At 40.3% G+C, this 14584-nt stretch overlaps 1 protein-coding gene across 1 annotated transcript in view; it reads left to right on the plus strand.

Moving 5' to 3' along the window:
• CAMK1D (calcium/calmodulin dependent protein kinase ID) overlaps window positions 1–14584 on the plus strand; it is a 422171-nt gene that overhangs the window by 386916 nt on the left and 20671 nt on the right. Inside the window, exon 6 of the mRNA XM_082254375.1 lies at window positions 14411–14486. Coding sequence (XP_082110501.1) covers window positions 14411–14486 — 76 coding nt within the window. The remainder of the gene's footprint in view (window positions 1–14410; window positions 14487–14584) is intronic.

Below are 14584 nucleotides of genomic sequence, written 5' to 3' on the forward strand. Positions count from 1 at the left end.
ATTGGCATCAGTATGACTCATGATCACATGATACTTTTTGGCATACTACACAAGTTTAAACTGTTCCCATAACATATTTCCCTTTTAGATGTTTTTATGTGCAACTATTTTTGCCAAACAAGATGTTATGACTATAAATCAGGCATAATTGCAGGAATAATAGAGAAGAATATACAGCATGAAAACACCATTAACCCTTCAGGCAGCTTACCCCTTACTGCCCCAGGGCCTGCTCCTTTTGTTTAAATCATGGAAGCTCAGCATCACATGTAGGTGTCACCTCCAACAGTCTACATGCAAATACAGCCTGTCTACTGGCACCCACTCCATCAGACTGACATTAACTCATCAAGGCATTTTGATATGTCCATTTCGCCTCTCAATATCCAGCCCACTGCTCTTGGTTGTACATAGAAAGCTCTCTCTTACTAGCCATGGTTTGCCTGTATTGCATAAAGAAGCAAAAATCCAATGACAATATCACTGTGTCTAAAATAAGGCATATCATGAAAGCAGAAAGGTTGTATAAAAATGTCATTAGCTTGGTTGATAAGGGAGAATAGGAGGAGGAGAAGGCAAATAATAGTCGGATTGAACTTAAGGTCAATGTTTTTTTTTTTTTTAACTGACTGAAATAAAAAGCATATGCTTTAAAAATTGCAAGAGCTTGCTATGGAAGCAATCTGTGCATAGCAAGACTGTGCATATAGGTTTTTATAAACTGTATAATCTCTTTTTTAAAATCGAGTTAAAAGTTATGTCAAGGGCAAATACAGTAGATGTCTGGAATCCTCCCTTTTAATGTGAACACTTTTGAGAGCCCATTGGATTGTCTTTTCTTCCTAGGCTCAAATATGAATCTGGATAGAGGGATAACCAGGTACACAGATAAAACAATCATATTTACACGTAGCATTTACAATAATCAGATTTTTATATAAAGTTTAGATTAGTGTGATAAGCAGCCCCTAGGGGTCCTGGGCAGGGTGGTGGATGGGATTTACCTGCTGAGTATATTGTGGCCTTTTAAAAGGTAAGCTGGTGATAGTAGTAGGTCTGTCTAGCAGTATGCAGGGGATTAGGGACTGGCCTTTGACCCCACCTGGGGGATAGTTTAAAGCAGACATTTAGGCTATACAATACAACACCTCTAAAAGGCTGGTTCCCCACTGCAGTGCATACATTTTAGCATAAATCAATGCAAAATACCTGTTCGCCCTTATTTACATCACAAATCTCCATCTCCTCTGCGTGATGTGTGGCTGGTAGGAGGGAACTTTTACCACCACCAACACTGTATAGAGCAGGGGACACTATTGAATTCAGCTCTGTTGTTGGTCTTGCACATTACACAGAGGACCCAGGGTTTTGCTTTCATGTAACTGCATAGAAAAATGAGGGGAACAAAATGGTATTTAAATTGCAATTTATGTTAAAATGTGTGCAGCGCTACGGGGAACAGTGGGGGGGGGGGGGGGGGGGTCAGCATTTGAAAGGTGGGTTGTTGTATAGCCTGGACTTCTACTTTTCATTTTCCCTGGGATGAACCATTTCTGATATGTTGGAGAGACTGCATCCAGGTTGTTCTAAAACAGTCTACAGGTCTAATCTGTCCCAAAATAACTCATAACTAGCCAATGTTTTGTAGTGTATTGAATTGTGCCGTCACAGACCCCTCCAACGCCAAACTCTTTAGTTTTGTGTTTGATGCAGTGATGATAAATAACCACAGGCAGGAAACCACTAAGTACACTTTGGCCTTACCTATCTGCAACCCCATAGATAGATAGATAGATCCTAACAGAGATATATGATCTACATGGACAATACGTGGACTTTTGGGTAATTGACATTATGGTGTCCCCCTTGCTAAAATATTTGCTTGTCTCTGCTTATGAATTTAGAGTGTAGTTGCTGACAATGCCCAATTTGCAGGCATTTCTTTTTTAAGACGTATTACTCTTTTGTCTCTTCAAGTTAACAAGGATATTTGACGCAGCCTTTTTCTTCTGCCAAGCAATGACCATAGGTGCTGCATTCTGCAGGGCTGCCCTGAACTATTGGTAGTCTTGGAATAGAAATTGCTGCACCTATACATTCCTCTGTAAAATGCACAGAAAATTGCTGCTGTGGAAAATGCTAATCGGAGGCAGGGAACCTGAAGGTCAGTTAGTAGTGTTTTATTAAATTAATATGATGCATTATGAAATTGCATTAAATCTGGCAGTGGACGGCCAAGAGCCGTTGTTCTGCTAGAGCCAGCACTTTTGAGACAAACAGAAAAAAACGCTTTGTACACTAACAGTTCTGTAAAAGCCGGCAATGTGAGCAAGCCCTGACGTAACAGATTTCCTATATGATTTCAGATACTGGTACAATATTGCCAGCTGTCTCAGTTACCAAGGTTCAGCCATCCTGAACTTGGAGTGTTTGTCTTTCTGTGTTTACATTTTATTTGAAGGTTCATTACCTAAAACTTTAGAAAAAAGGACAAGATAACTTGAGTTTTTTTATAATATGGTGATAAAAGTTTATTGATTTATATATTGTAATCTGAATATATCAACCTTGACAAATGGATTTAAGTTATCCTGAAAGCTTGCATCTTAAATAACTTCAGTTAGCAAATAAAGGATATTACTTAGCCTATACAAAACCCAAAAAATATCCAAGTGCAATCACCCATTATATGTAAAAAATATATGTATCTTAAGGTGGAATGAATAAAAAAAAAAAATGAACTATAGGTACCGCTTCTAACACTCATGTGTTTCCACAAAATTAGGCAGTATAAAATATGAAAATGAGTGCTGCACAGTACTATATCATGTGAATATACTGTACATACCAACAGATGTGAAATAAAGTCATGAAATATCCATATGTACCCCTGAAGAAGTCAGCGATCTGACACAACACATTGGGCTGAGCTGGTGACATCATGGCGTAACCCAGAAGTGTGCGGGTGGCCATCTTGGTGGATGTTTTCTTATTGTAAAGCCCTATAGTGATGTGCACCAATCCTTTAGTGCACTTTTTAAGTTAAGCACATTTAGTCTTAATAAAAAAAAATATCATTTTAGCAGAGAGCACTATATGGCCAGCTTCTTTTGAGCTTTTTATTATCCTGGACGTTATTATGATAGAGGATAGAAATAGATTGTGGAGCTTCTAATATTGGAGTAGAGATCATCCCTGTGGCTTATGAGAACTCCTTTTAAAGGGGAAGGCACAAATGACCTGTTTGTTAGGTCTGGTCATAAGGTGAAGCATATACAGTATATATTAGTGATAGCATTTACACTTTCTGATGATTTATACATTAAAGTCACAGATGGAAGTATAAAGAAATATGAATGAAAAGGATATAAGATACTATGAGATACATCTAAGTGGTACACACAGACAATATTAAGTACACACAGATAATTTTGGACTGTTTTTTGCCATTTTTAGATATTTTTTTGAAGATTTAGAGGAACACACACAGACACTTTATTTATTCCAATAATTTTTTATGTACACATGGACAACATTGAGAACACATGGGCATTTTTTTTTAGGTTTTTGCAATGTTGGGTGATTTTATGATTATTTAAAGGACAACACACGAACTCTTGTTTTCGATTGATTTTGCTTTACTGTATTTAACTTCGGGAACATATGGATATTTCATAAATCTGATTTATTTCACATCTGTTTGTTTGTATATTCACATGATATAGTACTGTGCGGCACTAATTTTCATATTTTATCACTTAGCCTAGGTTCACACCAGGTTCACCCCCGATCCGTGCGCATTTTCCCGCACCACATTAAAAATGCACTGGCCTTGCGATCCGCAGCGGGTGTCAGTGCAATCCCAATGACATCCCAAATGCAGTTCGTTTGCCTGCACTGGATCACAATGCAGTTCCAAAATTGATGCATGCATGACTTTTGTTCTAAATAGTTGGCTCAAATCGCACCGCATTGAATCACATGTGAATTGACCCGAAATGTGGTGCGGTCCCTGTACAATTCACATGCGGTTCATACTGTGAACTGAGCCCTAAACTCCAACCTTTCTAAATGATATCTCATAGTATAATATATTTCTTTATCTTCCAGCTTTTTTTTTTTTTTATCTAGAAAAAGTCAGGCCTTTGGTGAAACTTTAGTGAGGCAATAACCAAAGTTTGCTCAGGACGGGGACCTTGACAGGCATCCTTAGAAGACTTTTTATTTATGCATCTCAATGAGAAATGGTGAAATGTAAAGTGCAAGAACACATGCCAAGTGCTCAGTTTTTACTTTGCAGCTAGTACAATGGAAGATGACATGGGATCTGTTGATATTGGACGGCACTATAAGAAAAACCTGTCAGTATTACGTGCTAAGCTTTTTTTTACTTATTTTTAAGATGCTTTTTTTAAGATGAGCCTTGCTAAATTAACAAACCCAAACAGTACCACAGACAAGGCTTATGCTAGGAATACTGATTCTTGGCTGAATCTTCCTGTGTCCTGTGAGCAGGAGGGCTTGATTCCAGGAATCAGGAGAAAGCCGTCATCTCTGTGTCACCGCAGCTGCTCCTAGGCACTTTCATCCTGCAGCGTCTTCATCTTATCTGATGTGATCCCTGGAAGTGGGTCACATTTATTCATGTCACTGCAAAGATATTTTCATGCATCTCATAAAGCCACTTCTGACTAAGTCTGAACATAGGGTACATCTCTGTGACAAGGACAGTCAGACACTTCTGCTACAGCGACTTCATTTAAACAGCATCCTGTGCATGTTTGCTGATATTTCACATGTCATTTTTCTGCAGGCAAAATTATTACAGCAGTATCAATTTTACTTTAGGTACATTTAAATAAAGGTACTGTTTCAGCAAATTGGCATAACTATGTTGTCTTTTGAGATACTAGTGCAATTCTACTTTTAGATCTACTAGAGCAGGGATCCTCAAACTACGGCCCTCCAGCTGTTGTGGAACTACTTCACCCAAGGGGCATTGTAAAACTCTGACATTCACAGACATGACTAGGCATGATGGGAATTGTAGTTCCTGAACAGCTGGAGGGCCATAGTTTGAAGACCCTTGTAATAAAGCATATATGGTGTAAAAAAAAAAAAAAAAGTCAGGCTTTTCATTTATATGTATTATTCCTATTAAATTCTAAGAACAACAAAGTTAGAACTAGGAACTTAGATAAAGGGAAAAAAAAAGTTATCTAAATATTAGTTTTGGCAGAATTTGGACAATTCATGTTGATCATATGATTAAAATGTAAGATGTTACAAAGAAAGCTATAGGTTGAAATGATTATTAGAGCTTTATAGTGCAGAAAATAGTTATTTTATTCCCTCCAGATTTTGTAAATTTGCCCACTTACAAAGAAATTAAGGGTCTATAATTTTTATCATAAAAATGAATAAAAGGTGATTTTTAAACGACAGAGAGAATGCCAACCATATATCCAGAAAAAACACAATACAAACGGTATTAATTTACAATTTTAAATATATATATATATATATATATATATATATATATATATATATATATATATATGTATATATATTACATCCTATGCATCAATAAATTGCAAATACTAAGTGTCAAAAAAAAAAACAGAGAAAAAAGCCTGTTCATATACGTGAGCATAAAGTTCCAAAGTGAAGGGGTTCCAGTATAATTTAAGTTATTATGAATGACAGTGTAGACAGTCCATATATAACATCCAAATGTGAGTATCCACTACTTAAGACGGGTATTGTGCTTATCGGAACATATAGACTCAGATACCATGGTAATGAGTCAATAAAGCATGTGCGATCCTGATCCTGGTCACAGAGGCAATTCGAGGAGTCTCACATCATCAACTCACGTTAGGAAAGCTGCTCACTCAATTGTTTTGTGCATTCCTATGGACCATGAAAACACAAAGAGGCCTCCACATAGTGTAAAACCGTATATATTGTATTTATTAAAAGAAGTAGAACACTTACGTCATAGCCAAAGATAAAAAGCTTGTCACAAACTCCAAGGAAACAACATGTAGGACACAATGGCCTGGATAGAATGTGGACAGGTGTGATGTGTTAATATGATGAATGATCAGTGAGGAAGGGCTGGGTGGTGGAGGCAAGCTCACCTTTTACAGAGAGTGTCACAAATTGCATATAAAATCAGCTGCTTTTATCTCTGGATGTATTGAACTTGGGACAGGACACTTTTACTGAAAGTAATCCCTGCTTATGTAAGTGTAGGGTCTCCCTGACCCCCAGAATCAGGGGGGGGCTGACATTTTGCCTTGAGGTGCTGGTTTCTAGGTATAGTGGATGTGGACGATTGCAGAAAAATGGGCAGAAGTCACGTTTAAGCTGAACAAAAGTGAGTTTATTGCTTCCAACAACAAAATGAGGGAGAGAGGGTTAGGCCACAGGACACCCTAGGACAGTAGGCAACAGACCTACAGACTCCAAAGACAAAAAAAAAGGGAGGCCGCAATGCAGAACAAGGGCCATAGGCCTGCACCCCATGCTCTGTATCTACATTGCAACAGCTGTCTCCTATAGTAACAAAAAAACCTCTCAGCACCCTGCAGGGTTTCCTTGCAGGGTTCCCTCGACACTTTCCCAGACTCTCCACAGTACCCGGTTCATGAAAGGGTAGTCGCTGGTACTTCATCTCAGAACTCCATCCCTTTCCTCATGTCTCATGCCAGGCAATAGACAGGCTCTCTCTGGCTGAGCTTCAAGCACATGGCTAAGTCTCAGGCTTCAGGCCTCACCCAACGCAGCTGTTCCTTGCACATCCGCACCAAACCAAGGTCTGGGTGGAAGGCCCCTGATCACTTGCCTTACTCATATATTTACTGTATACTCTTTCCCAGCATGCTCAGTGGCCAAAAAACTCCTGTTGATTGGCTGAGAGAAATATGCATATTCATAACCTAGCTTTAATGTAGCTCATCGTACTAATTCCAAATTTAACAGTGCCACCTACTGACAGAAAGAAGGAACCATAGTCATACCAGGCTTAGGAGAAAACCCAAAGGATCAGAAAGAATACAAATCAGGCAGGTTAACTGCAACCTAGCACAGCTAAATGTTCTGGTAGCCCCTGTTTAGGACAAGGATGCTACACTAGTTTCCATCCTATATTAATATCCAGAGCTGGATATATAATTTTTGAACATTGATGCACTCTTACCCTAGCTCCACACACATACTAAGAAAACACATACAAACAAGTGAGCTATTCCACATCCAAACATGAATAAATAATCATAGTGTGATAACTTTATTGAAATCTAAAGTTGTTCAAATATCAGTACAACTAAAAACATAACAAATCACTGATTTCATCATTGATGAATAAAAATAAAATACCTTACATGTTCATTGCCACCTACCTGGTTACAGGCCAAAGTGACAATTAGGCTTCCTTTGCGGCTCTGGTCTGTACACCCCTTGCTATGGTGACAGGGCTTGTAAGACACAAAGTAGCACAGGGGCTGGGGATTTAGGTTGATGATAGTTGCCCGTGAAGGCAGTCAGCAAGGAAGGACTGTATCTAGGCAGCAGACAGGAGTCTCAGGGGAATCCCAAGGAGGTACTGCAGCTGGCAGTCTGTACACCCATGGTAAGATGAAGCAGGGCAGGTCTGGAAGTAAGCAGCGTTGAGGTCAAGGCCAAGCCCAAGCCCAGGTCTTGCACAGGTAAGTAGAAGAGAAATGTGGTCTGGAGCTGAGGTGGGGTGATACACAGCTAAGCAACAAGGATGAGAGAGATGTAGTATGGAGCCAAGCTGGGGTCATGCACAAATAAGCACAGGGAACACAGTCAGTACCGTAATGAAGCAACAGGCTCATAAAGGCAAAAATAATACCGACTAAAGCAAGCAGAAATACACACACAGACACAATCAGTATTATTCTAGCTCAACCAGAAATGTGTGCAGTGCTGCAGCAATGACACCTGTCATTATAAGAAATCTGAGGTTGCACAGAGGATCTCCATTTCTCATGTGCACAGCATGCGGGGAATGCTATTATTGCCAAATACTGGGCAATAACATGAATTTTGCCAAGGAGAGATGCCTGATGACCTATACCTCATATTTCTTTAGATAAAAACAGTGAGGGGCCTGTGATTGCATTATCATTTCTGTTCTGTCTCTGTCAGCCAGTCAGCATTTCCATTTCACATTTCTAGAGCAGATTAGAACATGAGAGGGAAAATCTAACTCCTGAATTTCCTGATCGCTTTTTTTTGTACAGGTCTGTTCAAAAGTATTTTTTAATATGGACATATGTAGGTGTCTGACGTTTGGTATGGCTCCCCCTTGTTGTGGGCTCATTGAGGGTGCCCAACCTATGATCTTGCACACATGCCCAATGTATTCAGAAAACACCCCTGCTTTGTCCTGAGGTTTATGTGTGTCTGTGAGACTGTCTTATGTGGCACAGTAATTAGCAGTATTTTGTGGGTACAAGGACTGTGTCATATGTGTGCAGAGTATACAGTAATTAGGCTCAGGTTATGTTTAGGCATTCCTCTTTAATCCACGCCAAACGTTTTTCTTTTTCTATCTCAGGATGCCCCAGGTCTTTCCTAATCATGCTCACATGCTGGCAAACAGATTAACTTCATGCATATTGCTAATATATACATAAGGTTTATACTGTTTAAATAGTGAATAAAATGGGGGGGATGGTGAATTTGTGGGTGTGGTTTTAAAAGTGGGCAGGGGTAGTAGCGTGTCCCGGGATTTAATTTTGAAAATATGGTCACCTTAGCCTTAAATAGATGATATCATCACTGGGCACTTCCTCTTATTTACACATCATTGAACAGGTCACTGGTACTGTAGCGCTAAAAACCCTTGGTCATGACAGTCCCACTTGAAGATGTAAATAAAGCAATATGATGACAGTCCATATGAATCCAACTCCTCATTCAAAGTGATTTCTAGGATAGAAAACCGCCACCAGACAGCACTCCAACACCAGTAATTCTAACTTCTTACCAGAAGCTGTTGATCCCCATGACAGAGATCAAAAATTGCGCATAACCAATGGTAGGTGAAGGCTTCTCCAGTGTGTTCCTGATAAGCTCACAGTAGAATGCAATATGCAGAGAGAGAAGGAACATCTCATAGCGTAGACTGTTTAAAAATGCTTTATTCTAAAAAGAGGTATGGTACTCACAAACATCATGATGTATCTCGCATGTAGTATTGAGCATAGAGACCTCCAGATATCTATAGGGCGTTCTGTCCATGGACCACCAAACCTATGGCCGTCCTGTCTCCTCCAGGGATTCTGGCACGCGCTACCCAGCACGCCACCCGACGTACGTTGGTGCTGGGTAGCGCGTGCCGGAATCCCTGGAGGAGACAGGACGGCTATAGGTTTGGTGGTCCATGGACAGAACGCCCTATAGATATCTGGAGGTCTCTATGCTCAATACTACATGCGAGATACATCATGATGTTTGTGAGTACCATACCTCTTTTTAGAATAAAGCATTTTTAAACAGTCTACGCTATGAGATGTTCCTTCTCTCTCTGCATATTGCATTCTACTGTGAGCTTATCAGGAACAGACTGGAGAAGCCTTCACCTACCATTGGTTATGCGCAATTTTTGATCTCTGTCATGGGGATCAACAGCTTCTGGTAAGAAGTTAGAATTACTGGTGTTGGAGTGCTGTCTGGTGGCGGTTTTCTATCCTAGAAATCACTTTGAATGAGGAGTTGGATTCATATGGACTGTCATCATATTGCTTTATTTACATCTTCAAGTGGGACTGTCATGACCAAGGGTTTTTAGCGCTACAGTTTTGTTTTTATTTTATTTTAATCTGCTACAATTCGGATAAGTGTGGCTGCTGGACCCAAATACATTTGCTGTTTTTACAGTTATTTTATTTTTTCTTTAGCGCAGCAATTTTATTATTTTATTTAGGTCACTGGTACTGCTCACTTTATATGCTTGTTTAAAAAAGTTATCAGGCTCCCTTCTCTGCCTCCACCTGCATTGCTTTCTATAGCGTTGGAGGCTGTGGGAGCGCTAGACTGAGGCTTTCCTTGTCCCTGGCTATGACGTCAGCATCCTTATCAACAGCAATCAGGTTGCCACTTAATTGGTTAATATTAGACTTGTAGCCAATGTTATAATTTAGAAAAAGTCCATTAAGCTGGTATTTTTTCCAAGAAAAGGTAGCAACCTTAGACAGCAGGGAAGACTCATGCTTGTTGCTTTACACACAGTGACGACATAAATTAAGGTCATGAAGAGATTACACATCGGCAGATTTAAAAATGCCAGGGTACCCAAAGTTTGAAGAATCTGATAACTATGTGATGAAAAAAGGCCATTTTTAAGCTGGCCACACAGTTTTTTTTTCTTCCAGCCTTCGACCGATTCCCCCTTAGGCACAAACAAGGCTGACAGGGTACCTGACCTCTGTCGAGCGGGAACAGTCACACGCTGCTGAACTGGACAAATTTTGATCAGTTAATAATGGCCAGGTAGCATAGTATATTGGCCTCTTTAATGACGTGTAAATAAGAGAAAGGTGTACTGATGCCCATGGAGGGCAAAGTGATGATGTGTCTGTATATGGAATAATAATATAAAAGTAGTTGTGAGCACACAAGACACGTGCTTAATATGTTTAAAATTAGAATGTATTACCATATTCAGATTTATTTATTTGCAAAAATGCTCTTTTTTACCTTTTTCACAGATTTTAGAGTTTAAACATCAGCAATTATCCATTCCTTGTGCAGATAGAGAGGGGCAGGACCTTATTTACATCACACACAGACAGGGGGTTAGAATGGATTCTTTATTATTATTAAATTCAATGCAAAAAAAGTTTTACTTGGTAGCTCTCCTACATTCCCCATCTGTGCACGCTGTGTTCTAGAAGGCTTTGCCCTTTGTGCTTCGTTCTCCTACAGGCAAGGGATGTGCAGGGGGCATGGCAGCTAAACAGACTACAGAAGATACAGGCATGCTGTGACGATTGTAATGTTGAAGGGAAATACACGGTCATGGGTGAAAATAGCAAAGTAATTTTTCTGCACATCCATAGAACATATAAGTTGAAGTTGGAAACTTGTTCTTAGCACAGTGGCTGAGTGGTCACCAACAGCTCCTGTTTTCAGCCCCTAATCATATGATCCCTAGGATAGCTTCTGATTAGTTATCACAGTGATCAGTTAGCAAAACCCACCCCTGTGGTTTCCTTAGGGTCCTTTCACACGAGTGATCCGATCAGATCCGCCTGTCAGTTTTTTAGGCAGATCCTCCATGCATTCCTATGGGGCATCGGATGTCAGCGGATGTCAGCGGAGACATGTCCGCTGACACCCACTGCCATCCGCATCCAATCCTGTCCGTGAAATCCGGACGGATGGAAACCCTATTTTCCATCCATCCAGGGGATCGCATGAGAACGGACAGGTGGTCCGCTCTCATCCGATTCCCCCATAGAGATGCAAGGGGCTCTGACACCTCCCTCTCTGCACACAGAGTGGAGAGGGAGCTGTCACCTGCCTGCTCAGCGGGGATCTGTGTATCGATCCCCGCTGAGCAGCACGGATCCGCCTACGGAGGCGGACTGTGTGAAAGAAGCCTTACTGTTTCTGAATGAAGAAAAACATACATTTGTTTTATTTTCACCTAGTCCTAGTATAGAAAGGTAAACAAAAAAAAGTCTGTAATAAAAAATAAATAGAATATAAAGACAAAATAGCTAGATCAGGGTTTTATCGGTTAGTATCAGCGTAAAAGGTCAGGGTAGGGTTATTGGTCAGGGTCAAAGTCAGGTTCAGTATGTTTTAGGTAACATTAAAAAAAAAACTTTTTTCAGTGTGTTTGGGTAGTATATATATTTTTTTTAAATGTGCATTGTTATTTCTTTGCCCGTTTGGTATAAAAAAAATTCATAATATACCCATATATGGTATCACTGTGAATGTCAGGAGTACAGGATTCTTTTTTAAGTTTTTTTGGTTGTGGGTCACTGTAAAGTAACCAGGGTGCCTTGAGGTTTCTTCAGGGGTGCCTTGGTAAAATGCCTAGAAATTGTCCAAAAATTTATACAAGTCAGCAGATGCATCAAGCCTGCCTTTTTGTTAAGTGGGGTACACACTAGTAGAAAATCTGCCGAAAATTCCTGTCCGAGGTAAAATCGTACGATTTTCGGCTAGTGTGTACTCAACTTTCAGCAGCCGATGCTGACATTTTCAACGAAAAAAAAACGGAGGGACAAACACCAAATTTTTTATCGTCCATCCCCAGACGACCAATTTTCGTTTGATGTGTATGTAGTACGTCCGTGAAAAATTGGATACGAAAGACCGCGCATGATCTGAAGTTGCTGACAACCCGGAAGTCTAGGAACAAATGTCCCAAAAAAAAAAAAAAATCGGGCGAAAAATTTCGTGAACATTTATGCACTGTCAACTAAAAATGGTTATGAATGCTGAGCAAGAGACAGAAAAATCGGAGGATATTTCGTCAGATTTCTGTCAAGTGTGTACGGGCCTTTACACAAAGTCACAGGTTTTTATTGTGCACCATTCCAACAACCAGTGATGTTATCAGTTTTGGTAAGAAGTGTGTTGATGGCCTACACAGCATGCTTGTTTGACCCTCCTCTGCCCCTCTCTGTCAACACTGGCGTCACATTAGCTGAGTGATGGAGAGAAACTGAGGGAGAGGAGAATCACTGGAATACTAGTCAGTACTAGTGTGCAAAAGTGTATTTGCTTTGTAAGAATAAATCACCTCTAATGGTGTCCTACGTTTGTCGATGCTGCCGCATTATGTAAAACTATTGTAATCGTTTTTTTACATTTAGAATGGGGTGCCTCGGGACTGTCCATAATTTTAATGGATGCCTTGACTGAAAAAAGGTTGAGAAACACTGTTGTAAAGGCATGATATATACAGCTATACTATTCTGGGGGTGTTTTCCATTAATAGTAGCAAAATTATGAGATGCCTATTACCATTTACCCCTAAATGAAAGCCAGATTTAGCCTGAAAAAACAAGGTATTATTCACCTGAATACACCATGTAGCAACTAGCAACTGTTGTTACAATAAACACATCGATCAAAAGAATGTAATGTATAATACAGCATAAAAAGTGCAGTGGTCAGGAATTTGTCAAATACGTATATCCCAAAATCCTCCAACCCAGTATAGGGCTCTCCCCCCAAATCCCTCCCAAAACAGAGGGGAACCCTGTAGGCAGAGACTGTAGGCAGGAAACTGTATCAGTACAGGCAGTATGGTGAGTTCCCAGCTCAGGATGGTCTGGATCATCAAGAAGAGGCCTTGGTCTGTGAAGCTGGACGGCCAGATGACTGGGGAAGAGACGGGGGTACTCATAGACTGGTAGGTCCTAATGAGCAGGCAGAGCAAGCACTGCCTTTCTTGCATCCTCATTGGAGTTTCCAAGCAACCAATAGGAGTCTTTGTAGCTCCACATATGGCGCTTTTCCACTGCATAGAACCGTACCGGCTCGGCACGCTTTTGTGCTTTTCCACTGCGGTACCGCATGGTATAGGGTCGGAACGGTTCGGTACGGTACGGTATAGGTTTGCTTTTCCACTGCATGGAACCGAACAGTACGATACGGTACGGCTCTGAAAAAACAGTACCTACTTGATTGTGGTTCCAACAGGTACCAAACTGGTACCATATCCCACAATCCTTTGCATGCAGTCACTACTAGCCACTGATTGGTCAGAGAATCACACCCACCCCGTTGTTATCCCACCCACTTAACTTTAGTACTACTTTAGTGGAAAAGCAAACCTATACCGTACCTTACCGAACCGTTCCGACACTATACCATGCGGTACCGCAGTGGAAAAGCAAATCGGGCCAGGCAGGGCCGTGTAGAGCCGAGCCGGTACTAGCCGGTACTTGCAGTGGAAAAGTGCCATTACAGTACTGGTGCCAGAAGAGTCAGTACTAGTGGCGGAGCTGCCAGAACTTAGTACCAGCTGACAATTTTTCACTTTTCTTAGACCTATTTTTCTTTATTCCACTTGGTTTTGCTTTTCATAATGTGTTTTCTGGACTAGCACCAGACTATTTCCAGTAAATGTCAATTCATATAAAGCAGTCATGCTTTTATTTTCCTGCCAGTCTTCAATGGTCATTCTGTTCTCACATGCCAGCCTACAGTTGTTAGCACAGAGGAGGTACAGCAGAACAGTAATACACCAGCTTGGCAGATCATCAATATTATCTGTTTAGGTACTAGATCTTTTCCAGTTTTTTCACATAAATGAAAAAACTGTTATTAGCTATATTTTGATGAATTTGTAATGATTGCTGTATGTCTTTCTGATTATATTATAATGACATATTATATGCATTTACAGCTCCAGAAGTGCTTGCCCAGAAGCCCTACAGCAAAGCAGTAGACTGCTGGTCTATCGGGGTCATTGCATATATTCTGTAAGTATAGTAACATTTGCATATATTCTCATTTCTATATGCAAGGAGAAAACTCCTTTTCCAATTCATTATTTGTGCTAACATATCACTATTAATGC

The sequence above is a fragment of the Pelophylax lessonae genome (assembly GCF_965119305.1).
Source record: "Pelophylax lessonae genome assembly, chromosome: 4".
In the NCBI taxonomy this organism is placed as follows: domain Eukaryota; kingdom Metazoa; phylum Chordata; class Amphibia; order Anura; family Ranidae; genus Pelophylax; species Pelophylax lessonae.